The 19,184-nt window shown below is 42.8% G+C and overlaps 1 protein-coding gene across 6 annotated transcripts in view; it reads left to right on the top strand.

Moving 5' to 3' along the window:
- AKAP13 (A-kinase anchoring protein 13) overlaps positions 1–19,184 on the top strand; it is a 215,089-nt gene that overhangs the window by 138,919 nt on the left and 56,986 nt on the right. For all 6 annotated transcript variants that reach the window (XM_082061426.1, XM_082061429.1, XM_082061428.1 and 3 more), the window contains 2 exons: positions 12,344–12,425; positions 16,265–16,401. In XM_082061426.1, coding sequence (XP_081917552.1) covers positions 12,344–12,425; positions 16,265–16,401 — 219 coding nt within the window. The remainder of the gene's footprint in view (positions 1–12,343; positions 12,426–16,264; positions 16,402–19,184) is intronic.

Here is a 19,184-nt window from a genome sequence, read left to right as displayed (position 1 = left end):
CGAAGGTTGCCCATCTCCCAGTGTGTCTCCCACCTCCTTTGGCTAGAGGTGTTTCTCATTTCTCATTACCTTTAGGAAGGGTGAGATAACCCAAGCCCCAAACGACTGGATGTTGATGCACCCATCTCACATCTCTGTGGAAGATGCGGTGTTACAGTAATGATGCTCACATGGCACCATCTTCTGCAAGGTGACATTGCTCGAGCCCCGCAGCTGAACATCTCTTTCTGGTTGCCTGAGGGGCTCTGCAGTTCAAAGGTGAAGTGCTTTAAGTGAAGGGCTTTGGCAGAGCTGTGCAGTTGTTGTTCAGATAAATCTTTGCCTTGTATACCAGAAGTTGTAATTGAATTGATTTGAAAACAAATTTAGCTGCTTTATCAGTTAAAAAATTATGGGTTCTCCATAACGAAACATTAGAGCATCATTAAGGCACAGCAACTGCTACAAATTCCTTTACCTGAACTAAATTCCCACACTTTGTTTATAGGTTCCTGTCTTGTAAATTTAGATTTGAGGAAATCCCTGCCTTTTATGGTAGTGTTTGAAGGGCTGGAATGCTGTCACAGCCATTTCTGATTCCTCATCTCGACGGGCACATGATTGCTGGGATTCATTACTTGTGGAGAAAACCGGTGGCTCCAGAAAGTCCCCAAAGTACTACCACATTTCGTGAGTGTCTTAATACTGAAAGCAGAAGTTCCACTCGTTGTTGAGGAGAACAGAGTCATTGGCTGAGATGCTGAGCTGGGGATTGTAGCTGTAAGAGAGCCTCATAGAGGAGATCCTCCTCACTTCAGCTGGTGGTGTGGTGGACATGAAGCTTTGGGTTGTGAGGGAGAGACTGGAGCCTAATGAAACCGGGGGGAGATACCTCACGTTGACCAGGTAAGAGCATACCTGTGTCACTTACTGAGAGGAGCTGAACCGCTGCCGGTCCCCAGCCCATTCCAGTGCATGGGAACGTGTTCATGGCACAATGCTCAAAGATGGACCTTCAAGCGGTGTCTGGCCACTGTGCCACCGAGCTGTGCTGTAGTCTTAGGAGAAGATGCCCTTCTCAGCTTACTTACTGAGTCTGCTAAGTTTAGAGGGTAATTACGCTTTTGCATAATCTGGCTGTATGGATTGGGGGTGTTATATCCAGGAGAGCCCAAAATAGTACTTTGTGTTTCTGTAAACTCCCATTCTTCGGTGTTTTACGAAATAGGCATGGGGGGGGGGAGTCAGTTCCTGTGTTACTCACAGTCAGGCTGCTGGTTTGGGGCGGCCAGAAGACTGGGTAGCACTAGAAAAAAGAGGACCTGGTGTGCCTGCTCACAGCAGATGGGTTTAGACCTCCTCTGGAAGATTCCTTCATGCAAATGCCAAAAAACTCATTTTTTATCCATTTCAGCAGGCTGCAGGGTTTGAGTCACCTTTGCCAGAACTTGAGCTGGTGGTTACAAAGTGCTTTGTACAACCAGGGGACCAGGGCCACCCTACAGGGCTGGATGAAAAGACCTACAAACCCTTAACCAAGCTCCACGAGCTGAGCGAATCCCAGCAGCAGGAGATGGACCAGTTCACCCAGCACCCCCAAGGATGGCTTTTGGAGATCTGCAATTAAACATTGGGTTGATAAGCGCTGTTTCTGACGTCGGTGTTTCCTGCTTTGCAACAGGGGATTAACAATTCCTCTCTTTTTTTTTTTTTAAAAAAAGGTTCTGCTCACTACAAACTGCCAACCACAGACCCCCCTTCCCCTTTTCTTCTCTTTTTTCTTTCTTTTTTTTTTTACCACCCCCATTCCTTTTTGAATCAGTGAATGAGAGAATGTCTAAAGCTGGGGAAGTATGGAAAGATTTCATCCCTGGAGAGGTCAGGGTGGGGTGGAAAGCAGAGGGGGCTGCAAGGGGGCAGTTTGAAAACAGGAAACCATGTGGCAGAGTGTGTGCAGGGCCCAGCTGATGTGAATGGGCTATTGAGAGGGGAGAGAGCTCTGACTGGCCCAGCCTTAGAAAGATGAAAAAAACTTTAGGGTTTTTCTTTTAAAGAAAATTAAAAAATAGCTCTGCCTTTCAGGCTAGAACAAATGAGGGAAAATTGTGTTTTCTGGAAAGCAAGTTGCTGAAGGCTTTTGCTCTGTGTTGCAAACGACGACAAGAAAAATAAATGGCTGATTTCCTTTTCTTTCTCTTTTTTTTTTTTTTTTTGTGTGTGTGTGCACTGATTAAATCATAAGTTTCCATTCCTGTTTTGGGGAAGTGTTAAGCCTTGAAATTGTCTTTCATTCACCTGGCATGTGGGAGAGGGAAGAGTCTTTTTGCCCTTCCAAAAACACGTCCCTCTGCTTCTCCGTCTCTTTTTGGAGCGAGCAAACACACACGGAGTGCCTGCAGCTGGAGGTGGAAGAGGCTGGTGAAGAAAAGCTGCTGCTGTTTCTTTCCCCTCCTCCCTCCTCTCTGTTTTTTTTCCTCTCTCTGAAGAGATGAATCATGCTCCCACAACTGCAAAGAAATTTTGAAAGCTGGGAGAACACTGGTGCAGGACTAAAAAGGCAAGTAGTGACGTCCCAGCCCAAATCAGGAGGGAGTGGCTTTATTTCATTATTTTCTTTCCTTTTGCCCTGTGCTGTCATTAGAAATTTAAACTTAATGCAAAACTAAACCCTCCTGTCTGGTGAACAGTGGACCGACTCGAAAGGAGGAAAGTACCTTTTTTATTGTTTCTTTCAGCGCACGAGGGCGTGAACGAAAAAACACGTTGGTGACAGTATTTACATTGGATACGACGATTGGCTTTTCTTTTTTCCTGAATTAGACTCGTCGTGGCTGAGCCTACCTTCTGCCTTCCCTCTTGGAGTGTCAGGGTTCCTGCTGCACACATCTGGCTTTTGTTCTCTTTTCGGGCAGGATTTTCGTTCTGGCGCTTTTTGGATATCCAAGTTGTCTGGAAAACATTTTTATTATTATTATTATTACTATAACAGGAAGGCTGATACCATTCCTAGCAGTTGCAAAAAAAAAGAAATCCTATATGTATGAAGCTCTCTTCAAATATCTTTTGTTTGCTATAAGTTCCTGCATTGCCTGTATAAGCAAACCCGTTCCGAGAAGACTTTATCAGCTGGTCGCAGCTCTGGGATTTTCTTTTTCCTGTTACGAGGCTCAGACGGGCTGGTGTGCAGAGACACGGGGACTCCTCAGAGCGCGTCTGTGAGAGGTCTGGAGTGTTCTGGCCGCGGTCAGCCCAGGGTTCATGGTGGGCTCTGCTCCTCCGCTTCCAGCTTTGCGGACAAAATGTACGAACGCCACAAGAGGCGATACAGCCTGTGCGACATCTCCAAGGTGGACAGGACTGTAGATGTTGTGTTGTTAAAGGTATGATGTTTGTGAACACTTATTTATGGGTTTCTTTCCCCATCTCTGATGGGTCGATGTGTTCCCCGCTGTACTCGTTACCTGAGCTGGAGGGGTAGCGGGTGGAAGGTGCTGTCAGACTGTATCATGCTAAATATTATTATCCCTGCAACCAAATAATCTCCTATGGCATGCAATCAGATGCCCTTTCAGATTGCTCTCTCTGGCCATCTTCTCCATCCTCTGTCTTTAAATGGTCCCCTCCTGTTTTGCAACCTTCACCGCTTGCAGGTGGGTTTTCTGTCTAAGGTGTAATTTGGCAAAGGGTTTTCATTTCCAGTGGTTGCTTTTGGGGTTGAAATGTGCATATCCCTTGAAAGGTGTATTCTGCCAAAAAAAGGCATGGCGGATCCTCCTTTGCCTCTGTTTTTTTGTATTTGAAGGGTGTTGTTGTCAGTCTTATTGTTTGGGTGTGAGTTTTGTCTGAAGAAAGGTTGGATCAAGAGCCAGGAGTGGCTCTTGGCTAATTGTCCCAGTGTGTTCCTCCTCTAATCTAAAATTAGCAAGTGCTCCACCAAACGGCACGATGGCAGTCTGGGAATGTCCTGTCTCCCTAACAGCTTTTTGGAGCTTCCTGGCAAAAGTGGATGGAAATCGGAAAGCAGCCAGAGGGACTGGCTGCAAAACACAGCCCAGCTTGGGGACCTATTTCTCACTCTTCTTAGCTGAGGTAGTGGGTTTCTGCATGATTGTGTGCCTTCCTTTTTTTATGATTTTTTGCTTCATGCTTTTGTTTCCAAGTCAAGAACACAGACAATTTTATTTTCAGATTATTCTTGTTCTACTTCGTCTGCACTAAAATAGACCTAACACTTGTTGACTTGCACTGTTTAGGAAAAAAAATATTTTCCTTTAATTCAATGGATCCTTTATGTTTTAGTGACACAAATAACCATGACTTGTTTTCTCTAACAACTCAATTTTGTTGAGTGTTGTTGAACTCTCATGTTCCTGATGCTGGTTGAGGGTTAAATCCTCTTGTGTTCAATCTCTAGACACCCTGTGAGTCATTAAAAAATGCAGACATATTGTACACACACTACTCGTGTGAAATGACTGCTTATTAATTCTTGAGAGAAGACCTGGTACCCCTGACAACCTCAGTTGCTAATATAAAAAACACAATTTTTTTCTTTTTACAAAGAGTATCTGAATACCTGGGTTGAAATGTAATTCACTATAATTATCCGACTTCAGTATTTCTGATGTCATCAGTTCCTTAAATTAGTTTTTGTTCAGCAAAGCTTAGATTTTATAACAAAATGTGGCTCTTGTTAGTTCCCACTAGTATTTTCCTAATTGAGTTTCAAAACCATGGGTTATGTTGTCTGTTCCTGCAAATGACTCAGTGTCCATATATGTGTGCGTATGTGCACGCATTGCTGCTCCCAACATGGGCTGTACAGGCTGCAGATGTTTAAAATAGGAGGGTGATAGTGACAGCTGCAGTTACAATCAACTTTAGCTTGATTTTTAGTCATTCTTCATGTTTTAGCTGGTTTCTGTAACATAACGGGCATATGAAATTAAATTTTGATGATCTACGGATCCAAGCCAGCACCAGAGTGCGTCAGTGGCAGATCATCTCTTGACGTTAATGGGAGTTGGATCAGACCCTTAATGAGGGAGTTTTCTGTTGGGTTTGGTTTTAATTAAAATACTTAAAACTGTACCTTATCTAGGTCATTGTATTTTGGTGAGTTAAGAGGGCAGGGTTTCTTAAGTGTCAAGTATTGAAAAGCAAGTAAATATTCTTACAACAAAAGCAAAGCAAAATAGGATTCATCCAGAGTGTTTGATATGAATAAAATTTTAACAAGATACCTGCAAAGCACCCAGCAGCTCTCAGTTTGGCCTGGACAAGACGTCTTTTCTTTGAGTGGTAGATGAATATGTTCTTTGCTTCAGTTTGACTTGGTACCCATGACATAGGAAAGAAAAACAGCTGGTAGAGAAGGGCAACTGGAGCAAGTTGTGGACAAAGAAGGTCTTGTGTCATTTGGGTTGCTAAATGTTTATAGATGGCATTTTATTTGTATTCATTGCCACTGTTCTTAGTCGTAAAATAATTTTGGTTCCTACCGACTATTTTGCAATGCAAGTGTCTTCTGAAGGGTCAGTGTGTTGGGGCTCAAATTTTACATGTTTAGATTGTGCCTGAAAACAGTGGCTTGTGGAGTTAGGGGAAGAAAAACCCTCAGAAATTTTGGAGGTTGGTGCGCACAATTATTTTTAGCTTTAATGTTGGTTTTTCCTCCTCCCCACATATGAAAAAGTAAGTGGATAAATCAATGTCCTAGCCCTTATGCCGAGGTAGGACTTCATCTTTACTGTGGCTTTTGTCGTTGCTGCAGCAATGCGAACATGATGAGTTTGGTTACTGAGCGTAGTGATTTGCCACTGTACAGGGAAGCCTGAATGATGCTATCATCTTTCCTCCTGGGATTGCGTTGTAGCAGATGCGGGAGAACGTGTCGGGCACATGGGATATCTATCTGCTGGTCTGAACAATTCATTGAGCTCTGAGCAGCTATGTGCAGGGTAAAACACTATGGGCTGCATGATTCCAAGATCCATAATGGGAAGTCTCAGTGTGCCCATGTGTGAGTTGGCAGCCCTGTCTCATTTTTGTGTTGAGCTTCCTACTGCAAATATAATTATCTAGGGACAGAATACAGACACCGCACTGGCTGGCACCTTGCAAATTCATGTGAAGTCAGACAAGTGTCCAAGTCTGGATGAACAGGCTGTGCTTTGCAGAGTTGGAGCATAAGAAATGGGCTCCCTTTGAGAATGGGAGACCAAGCAATCGCAACTGGAAATGTATTATAATTGCTCGTTACCTGTATCTACATTTTGCCTTTGTAGATAAATGTTGAGTATAGGCAGAAAGTGTACATTTTTTCAAAACTGGGGATATGAGGTGTGATTTAGCTGCTCTTCAGATGCACCAATCCCATTCAGCTTTCAGTTAAAAACCAGAATATTATTCATGAAATTAAAACCAGCCCAGTGTTATATAAATAAGGCATTTTGAAATGAAAGGGGCAGCATTATCCATGTGTTATTCTGCTCCCTGGCAGAGGGCTGCTCTCTGATAGCTCTACCCCAGTGCTGGAGCAGATCCTCTGGAATGAACCCTGCCCAGCTACGGCACAGTGCAATTTGCAGCATCCTGAGCTAAAACTAGAATGTGGAGAAGGTCCCCAAATTTACTGAAACTAAGATTTCTTCCATTGTACATTATCATATTTATAAAGCATTATTTTCTGTGCACTTTGGATTTGGTTATTTGACACGTAAACATGTTCATTCCTTGATTTGGAGTTTGAGACCAAGAAGTACAATCCTCGGATGATGGATAGGCAGTTTCATCAAACTTTGTGACCCTAAATTCTCTCTGAACTTAAATTGTGCATCTGTCTGCAGTAGTTTGGTTATTGATGGGACAGCAAGATTCTATTTATGTCTCATGTAGAATTAGAACTGGAAGGATAGCTTAAATCAAATGGATCTGTTTTCACCTGGAGCGCACACGTCTGTGGAAATTTTCCTTCCATTTTAGTCAAAAGATGTTTTTTATCCAAAGCCATTGCTGCTATTTTTAAAGCTTAATTAAAGTTTGTTGTTACGAGGACTCTAATTCTCTTGGTGGAAGAGGACACCCCAGTGCTAAGGACTGGAAAATGTTCTTGGGACACACGCTCCTTCCCCGTTTGGGACATTGTCAAGGGAAAAGTGAACTCTTGGAACTCAGTATTGCTCTTACACCACAAAGTGCTCATTTGTTCACTCATTTGAAATGTCCTGTGGTTGTAGAAGCCTCCTCTAGTGTAATCCTTTAGTGTAAATCTCTATAGCACTGCTTGCTTGTTGCTGTGAGCAAAGTCACTTTGGACCTCCTTGAAAAAACATTCTCCTGATACAGTGCCACCAATTCTTTGAAGCTAAAAGGCTTGGTGTAGCATATTCACAGTGTTGGAAGCTAAATCTCTATAGAAATGCAGGTGTTTTCACTTTGTCCCTTTTGGCATACATTGGATAATGGTCTTTGTATTTCTTATCCACATTGTAAAACCTTCCCCTAAAGCTTAAGCCAAGAAAATATGCAGGGAGATAATTTTGGGGTTTTTTTTAATCTGGAATTTGTAAGCAAATTGATATGTCTGCTTTTAATATTGTCTGGCACGATGATCGTCAAAGCAGTGATTTTTGCTCTTAATGTGAGTTATGTGTGTATGGACTTCGTTTGCATCAACGGGCTGTTGAAGGAACACACTGAAATTCCTTCCCCAGGTGCCCCATCCCTCATGCACCTTTGAAGTATTGCATGTTTCCTGCTATTTTTGTTCTTCAATTGATACTTCAAATCTTTCCTGGTACCAGTTATTTCTCAGTATGGTGCACTAGTACTTAATGATACACCAAGCAAGCTAGTATTGTTATACTAAATATTTTCCTATGTGAAATGGTGTCTGGTTTTGCTGCAAGTTAGAACTTGGTCTAGAAGCTGGGGGAAAAAGAAAAAAAAAGGAGAGGAATGGAAACTTGTAAATTTAGGACGAAGTTAAAACAATACGGAGGGAAGATGAGTCTCTAGAGATTTGCTAGGAAATGAAAGTTAAAATCATCTGGTACCTTCTGGTCTGGAGATGTTGATTTATATCATTACTAGGAAGGCTGACAAGTGAAAACTTTTAAAATAGCCGAAGATTTCCTGAGAGATCTGTGTGTTTTCTTGGTTGTGAAATGGAAGGCAGGAAGAGTTAAAATAAAACCAAAAGGAGAGAAAAAAGACTTTTCTATGTCGGGAAGGTAGGAGAGGTGCATGAGAGCCAGGTAGGGACTGTTCCCCGAGGCAGGAGTTTCTAGCAAGTTGCTCAGCCAGAAGTAAATGTTTTTGAAGTGTCTTCTGAGAAGAAGGTCCCAATTCTGATTTTCGTGGGTAGGCACCGCACAGGACCGCAAGCGCTGGAGGGGTCGGAGAACTGATTGGACAAAACTTGTGCGGGGGAGAGGAAGGAAGAGCCTGGGAAAGAGGGGCTGGGGTCACTCGTCGTTCCCATGTGATGGAGGACGTCCCAGACCCATTTGGCTCGCAGGTTGTCCAGCGCCGTCCTTATGTAAAGAGGTTTCTGCATTAAGTCACTTCAAGTTTCAAATTAAATGTCTGGAGGAAGATGTCTCTGAGAGTCAGGAAATACGTGTGTTTGTGCCCAGAATGAGCAGTCAAGCAGTCTGCTGCTTACAGCTCCAGCTGGTGTCCTAAAGCCCTCTTTGGACATCTAGTCTGCTAGTGTTTCACAGGCAAACGGCAAGTCCTCTGGGATTTGCTTTTTGGTGCCTGGGGACACACTTCCATGATTCATTCTGTGTCTGGGCTGCAGATAAACATATTCAGGCTCCTGCATGGAAAAATAGCTGGTTCTCTCCTGGCATTTTTTCAAAAGCTGTGTATTGAAGGTCTGTTCCCAGAAGCCGTTCTATTTTCCCTTCTTCCATCTGAATGCTGCCGCATCCTCTGCTCCCGCCACAAAGGCTTGGGATGCCCAGAATCGATGGGTTTTTATCAGTGTGGGCAAGGCAGAAAGTGCATGGGGGGTTTGTCGTGTCCTGTGGCCACCAGCCTGCGGTCCTGTCATTGTGTTTCTCTTAGCAAAACAGAGGGAAGAAGAGAGGAGTATATCTTATAACTGGATTTTCCCTATAGCCTTGTCTCTACCTGAAGTTCTGAGTTAAATATGAGCAGAGTTCAGCTGTTGAGGAGGGATCCCCGTACTCAGTCTTGGGCCGAGGATAATGGGGTTTGTGTTTTGAGGATCTGTGGACCACCCAGTTGCCTGAGAGCACACAGTAAACCTCACACAAATCCTATCTGGGCTCGTTTTTGGGATAGAGAATACTTGTATATAGTAGTGGTTTCCTTTGTTTGTATTTTGATGATTATTATTGTTATCCCTCAGTTAGGGCTCCTGAGATAAATATTTGGTTCCTAACATGTTACTTTGTAGCTAATCAGGTACATCTGAAAGAGCACCTTAAACCTCAGTGTTGCTCTCTCTTTACCTTTTTTTTCTTTCTCTTTTTTTTTGAAAAAAAACAGACGTTTTCAATACTTGGCAGAGTCACAGGGCAGAGGAGAGAGCTGGCTGGGTAATGGGAAAAATACTCAAATCTTTTTTGAAAAAATGCCAATGTCTATAATGCATTTTCAGTGTATGACTCAATTGGTTCTATTAAAGGAAAAAATATAATGTTAATTCAGCCTAATATAGTTTATTCTATTACCGATCAACTGATAGACGTGAATCTCCTCATATTTTTCTTACTGCTAATTATTGAACAGCATGTTTAATGATCAGTTTCCAATAGTGGACATCAGTACAAATCAGGATTAGTTCCCTTAAACTTGATGGAGATTCATTGGTTTAAGAGTAAGGAGGTTCAATGTGAGGAAGGAGTTAGGTGCAAGCCGGTCAGGAGGAGGCAGAATTTGATTTTATATCTGAAATGGCTCGTTCCTTTCTTTGTGTGGACTTGAGCATATTTGCATTTGTCCTCCGGTGTGTGTTCAGGCTCAACCTCTAGATTTGCCTTTAATAAAATATAAGACAGTGTGCTGCAAGTTTAATTCTGTTTTGCCTTGAGAGAAAATAATATTAACATGATATTTATTGACTTAAGAGGTCTTTTAAGACTAAAAATGATGTATAAATTCTGCAGTGAAGTTTAATTGCTGAGGTAGATCCCACCCAGCCTCACTGAGAACAGGGGGTATCTTTGTTGCATTGAAAGAATTCAAACGGTGACCCACTGCCCATGTAACAGTTAAAACTCAACATCTTTATGTCACTTTGAAAACAAACAAACAAATTGTTTTGAGTATTTGCTTACAAAAGGCTTTGTCAGACTTCAGACTGATACTCTTTTCCTTTCCACCTCTCATTAAATGTTTATGTAATATACGTAAAAGGGAAAAGATGGATGTTCAGATGTGTGTGTGCGTTGAGTAGAGGTCAGGGAAGGATGGTATCTCAGATGTATGTACATATAGGGGGTCTAACGGGGTCTTAGATGAATGTGCATACAATGCATATGGATGAGCAGAGGCAGCGAGCAACAGGTAGGAAGCATGCATCATATCTAAGAGGGGGAGGGACATCCAGGTGGGACATACACTGAGGTCACCCTGGTAGAGCACAGGTCTCCATCACCTCTTCTGGGAGACTCCGGTTCATTTTTCCCCTCTCAGATCTTCTCTGCTTCTTCCCTGTCCCCACTAGCAAGAGCTCCTGAAGGTCACGGCATCCTTGCTGCTGGAGGATTTTAAGGGCATGTTGGATTAAGAGCTCTTTGATTATAGTTGAGCCTGACTTGGAGCAGCAGAAAGGGACTAGCTGACCTGTCAAAGGCCCTTCCAACCCCATTTTGTCATCACAGAAATACGGAGGAGGACAAAACCTAAGGAAGAAAAATGTGCTGTAGAAAGTAGCTGACAGGTGCGGGGGAGTGCGGCGTGGCGAGCGGGAGGGGAGCGGAGGCGCTGGCAGGAGCCCCTCCGGTGACGGGCAGGGGGACGCAGCCAGACCGGAGAGGAGCAACGGCCAACGACTGCAAATAACAAGTTCCATGATCTCAGCGAGCAAGAGAAGAAGGACGTGGGTCATTAGTCAAGGCAGCAAGTCAGGTCAAGGGTAGGAGAGGCTTGATTTATAAAAAAAATCAAAAGGAAAAAGGAGTGTGTTTCATAACATGGGAGATAGGAGAACGTCGAAGGGATGAGAATCCAAAAAGGGACTGCGAAAATGAAGCAGGATCACGGATGAGATTTGAAGATGGGTCAGAGGAAAAAAAGTAAATAGTAAAAATTCTCGATTTGACAGAGAAAGGGGAAAGGAGATGATTTCAGGAGAGAAAAGGAAAACCAGAGGATAGGAGAAATAGTTGGCAAATCAGAGGAAGTCATCCCTTTCAGTAGCTTTCTTTATCTACAACATGTGAGATGCTGTGTGCTGGGGCAGGTCAGGAGGGGAAACAACCTCTGGATTTAATGGCGTGGAACATGGGATCGTCCAGGCGAGAGCTGCTTGTGTTTGACAATAGAGGCATTCAGCTCAGAGGAATGGCTCAATGAGAGAGAGCAAAGGGGCTTCCAGAGTCTATCAGCTGTGGACAGAAGCAATGGGAAGTCTATGTTGGATGAGCCAAGGCTTGTGGATAGTCCAGCAGACTCAGAATCAAAATGCTGGACAACATAACCCAAGTGAGGAAGAGTAAATCAGAGGCAGATGGGGGAGAAGATTGAGAATAGATCAGTCATCCTTGCTGAAAGACTGGAAGTCATGGAGAGGGTGAGATGATAAGGACTGATGTTGAAATAAACCATGTGATGTGTGTTACTTTTAAAAAGGGGGTTTCTACCATCGTCATCATTTCAGTTAATGCAAACACAAAGTGCTTCTGGTTCTCACCATGACCTGGGCACTTCCCCAACTTTCGTTTCCACGTTATCTGAGCACCTTACGATCTTTAAGGTAGTTATCTTTAAACTAATATGGGTGGTAAAGAATTGCTATTCTGTGGATAGTGAACCAAGGCATAAAGCAGAGGAGTATCTTTCCTGCAGTCCTGCTACAAATGGAAGTGAGAAATGAAGCCAGATTTCTTCACTCCTCAACTAGTAGCTTAAATGCTGGCTCATCCTCGCTCTGAACTCCTGCCTTGAGCGGGAGCCACCTTGAAATCATACTTTCCACGGAGAAATAAAGTTTTTGGCATATCTTAATGGTTTGTTTAGTGATGCTAAGCAAAGGTTTTTATTATTGGGACAAAATGAAGCCATAACTATGTATCTGCTGATTGATGCGGGGTGAGGTTGCAGAAGAGGCTAACGGGGACGTTAGTGACATTGGCTTTGCTTTGATTTGCTCTGGTCTGTTTTTCAGATAAACCGTGAGAGCTGGTGTTCATTGGAGCCATGTCCCGATTCTTCTCTGCTGGAACGCAAGCGGACGCGGGAGTCTCCAGGTGAGCAGCTCTGGATGAGCAGCCCTGCGGTTCCCCTCACCTTTTCTTTCCTTCTTTTTGTTCTTATTTTTGACATCCTTACCTCGATGTGTAAAATACATAAACTAGAGGAAATGTGTGATGAATTTGCTGTGAGTCATTTTTAGCACGTGGTTGTAGCACTTGACTTGCAGTGCGCTGTGTGGTATGTCACCTTCTTTAAGTAATTTTGCATTTAAAGTACTTCAGTATTTTGATTTTTTTTTTATGATTTTTTTGTTTGTTTTAAATAAACTTGAAATGTATGATGAGGGCGCACACATGGTCTCTGGCCAAACAATTGGAAATTCGAGCTCCTGAATCCATATTTAGATCCAAATCAGTGGCTTAATTTTTATTCTTTTTCCCACTGGAAGTTGCCATGATTTCCAGGCTCCAGGAAGCAGGAAGGTTGCTCAGAGCCATTGTTCCCACACCCTGCCCACCAGCCCTGCATTGCTGGCTGGTGCTTTCTTTCTCTTTCGCTGGAACAGAAGATCTTGTCTGGGCAAGTTTCAAAGAGGAGCTGGTGTCCAAGATAAAGAAAAAAGCATTTCGTTTCATTGAATTTTGCATATTCAAAACAAATAGAGTGATTTATCAGGGCCCTGAATAGTGAGTTTGTTTGGACTGTTCATAGAGAGGATGCTCTTTCCCTTGCTCTCATTATGAGCAGGTGTCTTACCTGATTCTTCTTCCATTTATCTAAGAGACTTGAAAGAAAACCAGGGATTGAATCACTGACTCTTGATGTGAAATTCAAACCCAGTCTTTCCAGAGTGTAGTCTAAGAAGTGATAATTTGGGTGACTGACCCAAGGGGTTTAATCTAGGTAGAAGTTGTAGCTCCCATCAACGTTAAATAACTGCTTTTTTATTAAAAAAAAAAAAAATAATCCCATGTTTAGAGTAGTCATGAGCAGTGAACAGCTATTTCAGGAGTGTTTTACAGGAAAACCTGCAGTATCACCATGCTGCTTCTTTCCTAATTGTGTCCCCAAATCCCTTGTCTTTTGGAATGATATTTTTATACTTCAGGCAAGAGTTATTGTGCTCTGTTTGGCTGCAGGGTGACGTGCGCTCGTTCGACTTGCCAAATGTATGATCATGTATTCATGCGGATCAATATTAGTTACTTATTATCTGATGCAATATCATGCTACAGAAATAGAATATTAATTATATAACCAGGTACCATATATACAAACATATATTAATAATTATAGTAATACCTGTCTGTAACGCAAGCACAAAGAGGCAGATTTTTAAGTTGATGAATGTGCGGTCCGGTTGGACTGAAGCAGCAGGAAAATCTCAGGCTCTGCAGGTTCTGGCTTTAGTAGAAATATCGTCATTAATCCACACACATCCCTCCTGTTGCACTGCGGTGCTGTGCGGTGGAGAGAGGGCAGGAAAAATCTGGCAACACCTAACAGCAATAAAACCACTAGCTGTCGTAACGTGGCTGACTTAAAACTACATAACTTGGTAGGGAATTAGACCTTTTTCACCTGCTGAATAATCCTGCTGAAATCACTTGTGTAAGCACAGAGTCCTCAAATCTTAGAAGGTAACTCCAGTAGTTGTAGCTTCTAATTTTCTGTCAATGTTTTTGAAATTAAATGCCTGGAGGAGCAGGGAAGATGCGTAACCATCAGCATGGAGTTGGAGGGCTCAGCCCTTTCTTGGAGGGCACGAGGCTTTGGAAAATACATGTAAAACAGTTGCTTGGAACTTTTCGTCCTAGAGGTTTTTACTATGTCGGGATTTTTTTTTTGCCTCTATATTATATGCAGAAATGTGTTACCATCATCATTGTATATTTTGCCTGCACCTTCACAGAAGCAGCTTGGGCAGGGGGTGGATGAGGGATGGGAGTGGCGGTCCCCGTGTCCTGGCAGTCGTGGTCCCCGTGTCCTGGCAGTGCTGTCACCATGGCTGTCCAGGTCACGGCTGTGGGAGCTGGAGCTCAGCCTTGTGCAATGCCTCTGCAGCTTAAAGCAAAGAAAACAAACCCTTGAGCTAACTGATAAAAGCAGGGGAAGAGCCTTCCCCTAACCGACTGAAAATAACAGAGAGGAGGGAAGGAAGAGAGGGTTTGGAAATGAGTTTCTCAGCTCAGATGAGGTGGAGGGGGGGTCCCCATCACTCTGCTCCTCATTGTCCTTCTTGCTGCTTCACCTCCTCTGTTCCTCCTGCAGAGCCTTTCACTGGCTCTTGTGATTTATCACTGGGGCGAGGTATCCGTCCTGTGGCGCATCTGGACCCTCCCCGCTGTTTTTCCACTGGAACGTGGCTCGAACCCCTTTGTTTTTCAGACTGGGCTGCGGACATGCTCTGCCGGCTGCCAGCTGGACGGCCGGCACCCTGGCCTGCTCCTTACAGCCTCTTCGTCTCTTCTTTGCTTTTCCCTTTTCTTTTTTCCCTTTCTCTCCTTCTCTTCCCCCTCCCTTCTCTTTTTCAGTGATGGAAAAGCAGTTCAGATTTTCCAGGTTTACCGACAGGGAACAGGGCCGGGGGATGGCCACGCTGCTTCCGATTAGTGCTTTTCCAATTCTCCACAGTGTGGAAATTCCTCTATGGGGTAATGGGGTTTCCAACCGGCTTCGGTTCCCCCCATGCCCAAAACAGGACAGCCAGTTGCCATCAATAAATGAACTTTATTTCTTCTGACAGTGGAGTCACTCCCGTTGGCTGGGCCGTGCGGCTGTGGCCGGGGTGTTTGATGGCTGCTGTCAGGCGCAGGTTAAGGATGGGGAAGGGATGAGAAAAGGGTGACTTTGAGCTACCCAAACCTGTCTTCGTTGGGTTGATTTGTAAGCTGGACATAGCAAAGGATGGATTTCGTCAGGTGTAGTTTAAGGGTGAACTGACATTTTATTGTCCTGGCTCCTCTCCAGGGAGCTAAACATGTTTTAGATGTGTTTGGCTAGAGCAGGTTGCAAAATAAAACCACTCTTTTTTTTTTTTTTTTTTTTTTAATACTAATAATCAGAAAATATTTTGAGCTGGGAGAAAAGAATGTTCAGTTATTGCCAAAATTGTCATTAATACCTTTGCCTCAAGGCTGAACAAATGAAATGATATACAGGCATTTTTTTATGCAAATACACGTCTGTGAAGGTTTTTGGAAAGGAAAGGCTTTCTCAGTGGCTGTAATCTGTGTCTGTGCCGCTGATCACCCCGGTACAAACAGCTGGAAGCATTTTAGAAGAAAGAGATGTGATATGCTTATATTTCAATGTCAGGCATTATGAAAGCAGAGAATTTTTAAAAAACACATATTGAATCTTAAAGAATGTAAAGCTTGTCATGGAAGTCCCATTAGTGCTTTTTCAGTGAGAATCGTAGAAGGAGGAATGAAATAAGCATCCCAATATGCATTAAAAGCACCTTGGCATTTAGAGGGAATTGATTCTTTTTAATTGAGGAAGAAAGCAAATATTGTCAAGTTATATTTCTACATTTATTGAATATTAATCTAATTCTGCAGTTACTGCAGTCGATGGGAAACATCCTGTTATGCTCGGTGTGGAGTACCTGATATACAGCGTGTTTATCAGCACCTCAAGATACAAGAATGTAGGGCTCTTTAATGCCGAATTTCTCTTTGGACCATGTACTTTGATGTATTAAAAAGTAGTTTTGAAGTCTTTAATACATTCTTTGAAAAACTACAGGCACAGTTTGGGAAGGTGAACACGATTTATAAAACTGTGTTTACTCTTATTTTGAATCTTGAATTCACTGAGTATGTGCGAGTTAAGTGTGTGGATACTACAGAAACTTCAGATAGTAACTCTTTCTGCTTTGCTTCCGTAGAATGTGAGAACTTCTTGGAGGATGGGCTGAGTAGCGTCTGTGCCTCATCACAGGGTGTCCTTAAGAGAGAGTCCGGGAGCGAGTCTGACCTCTTCCCCTTGCCTGGTGATGGAATGGAAGACCTTGTCTTTGGAAAGGTAGGAAAACTTGGCTGGGTTATGGTTAAAAAAACTCTAAGTCCTGATTCAATAAACCCATACTACAAATGTAGATCGTCTTGGTTTCACCAGTGAGTTGGAAACCTGGAAGTGATTATTCTGGAATGGAGTAGACAGGCAGGATCTGGTCCTCTCTTTGGATGCAGCAACATCAGGGATATATTTACTTGCAGCAGAATTCCAAAAACTGTGCAGTCCCTGATGTTTAAAAAGATGAAAGCAATTTTGACTGTCCAAAAGTAAATCAGGTGCTAGAGGAACAGTTGAAAAGGTGGATTTTCTTGCAAGGTCATTTGGGATTGCATATATGGTATGAAAGCCATCTCTAACTCAGGTAACAAAGAGCTTTTCTCCAGCAAGCGATGACCTCTGCACTGACACCTTCAGAATCATATACTATAATTCTCAAAGGAACCAGTGTTTTTCTGTAAACTCAGTGTAACTCCCTGGATAGGAAGGAAACACTCATTCTAAATACTTAAGGCCAATTCCAGTGAATAGTTTTGTTGCCTAGGTGACATACCTCTAGTGCCTTTTTGCGTGCAAGCAGAAGGAAAATGTTTTCAGGTTTGCTTAAAATCAACAACAGAAGTCATTCCGAACCTTAGTCATCCCTGTGCCCTTTGTGTTGCTTGGGGCTGAGGAGGGGAAGGAGGAGTGGGTGAGACCTGAGATAGAGTCAGCTCCTGAACAGAGGACGCTTCCCTTTGGCATCCACCTTCTGCCACCTGCATCAGGGCAGCCTGAATATATTTGGAGGGTGATTAGGTTCTACTTTAAAAAAAAATCAGTTTGCTAACTGATATTTTTATATCAGGACAATTAATTGTCCTGCTAATCGATACTCTCCCTTCTTGCCATGAGCAGATGATGAAAAAGCACCCAGAAAGAATATAGTGATGGAGAATCAAAGAGGGTGTGAGGATTCCTTAGAGCAGCCGTCACGTTGGTCTCAGCTCCACAAAATCACCTGTTTAGGTTCAGCTCCAGCTCACCTACTTGAGCAGGCATGGTTTCTGCTCTGAAAATCTAAATTTTCGGAATAGGTTTCACACTTACGTTCAGAGAAATAGAAGTAATGAAACAAAATTCTGTTTGCTTAAATCAAATCAGATGATGGTGAATATTTTCCAGCGGGACGGGAAACACCACAGCCTGGGCTAAGTGATCTCATATGCTATAAATGAACAGTAAAGTCATCCTTAATTCATGTGGGAGGGCACAGAGCTCACCAGCCTCACCCTTTCCCATCCTACTCTCAAAGTGATGTAGGACCCAGGACTGTGAGAATATAAGACTGTTTGGCAGAGCAGAAGACTGTCTTCCATTTTCTTGTGTAAAGTGACACAAATTAGGACAGCTGACTGCCATTTGAGCCTAATTTAATGCTTATATGTGATGCATGGGAGAAGAGTGCTGTAGGAACACAGTAAATTTTATATTGTACTGAATTTTAGCTTTCTTACATGGAAAATTTGCTTCTCCAAATACAAGAAACAAAAATTAAAACTTAAAAAGAATACGTAGTGCAACATGGTAGGGATGCTGCAGGGCAAAGGAGGAGGTGGTGGAGAAAGCAAATCGTCAGTTGCCAGTGGAGAGAGGGCAGAGGGAGGAAATTATTTTATTTGTAGAAAGGGGATTTCTTAATTTGGCAGCATATGCATTGTTCTTATTATGTGGTGGATTGCAGACTTTGTCTACAAATGGGTTCAAAAGGTTCCTGAGTTGACTTTAGGAAGTTATTCAAAGCTAATCTCAACCTCAGTCGCTTTTTTTGTCTGCTCTGCTGACTAACTCGATTACTTGTCTCCTTTCACAGAACTTACCTGAGTACCTTTTCTAAAGTTAAGGTTGTTTCTAGAAGGACCAGAAACACTAGTTTAGTGTTGTGAGCTCATTCCTTAATTCAGTCATTTTTTTTAGACTACTGAGCAAGTTACAAATATTTTTAATAACCACCCGTATTGCAGATAAATGCTGAATTTGGTCTTTATTCTGAAAAATTGTATGAATGTCTTAGTTGTAGTTGGTTAGTTATAAGCCTATTAAATAGAACAACTTCCATATCAAATTGGGAAGAGAGAGAACATGTTTATGAACAAAAAGAGGATCTCAAACCTTTCAGTGTCATGATTACTGTTATTACTAGTCCTGTTCTTGTTTCCCCTTTGTATGGAGCAAGAGTTGAACTTTTGTCTATTAGAGTTGTTTTTTTTATTTTATAAATCACTCCTCCTCTGTTAACTGCTTGATATGGAAAGAAATTTAGGAAGAACAAGCCGTTGTCTCTGCAGGGTCTTTGGGCTGCTTCCAATAGACATCATTTGAAATTCATAGATTTTTAAGCCCTGGATCTGTCCCAGGACCATGAAGAACTGGGATCTGTGGGGTCAGAAAATCTGCAGGTACCTTACACTGTCCTGGGTGTTTGGTGCATCTCTCATTGCCATCATTGCCATCCCCTGTGCTTTTGTCCTCTTTATTTTCTCCTCTGAAGAACACACACTGAGCTGCGTAACATGAGCTGCCGGGTTCAGAGAGCTGTAGCACTACAACCTGACTTGTTTTTTCAGACTTTAGAGGCTGTCGCTGAAGTCCAGAAATTGCTTCCAACGTGCGGTCTAAGGCCTCAGCAAAATGTGTTAATTTATTTTGCGTCAGTGCTTCATTCCCGTGTCCTCGTCATCCTGCTTTTCCTTCTCCGTCCCAGCCAGCCATCTGGGCAGGCTTTGCGACACCCTCCTTCTTGAATGATTAAT

The sequence above is a fragment of the Streptopelia decaocto genome, assembly GCF_964273445.1.
Source record: "Streptopelia decaocto genome assembly, chromosome: 9".
NCBI lineage: Eukaryota > Metazoa > Chordata > Aves > Columbiformes > Columbidae > Streptopelia > Streptopelia decaocto.
The sequence above is the reverse complement of the archived record's forward strand: the minus strand, read 5'-3'. Positions and strand labels throughout refer to the sequence as shown.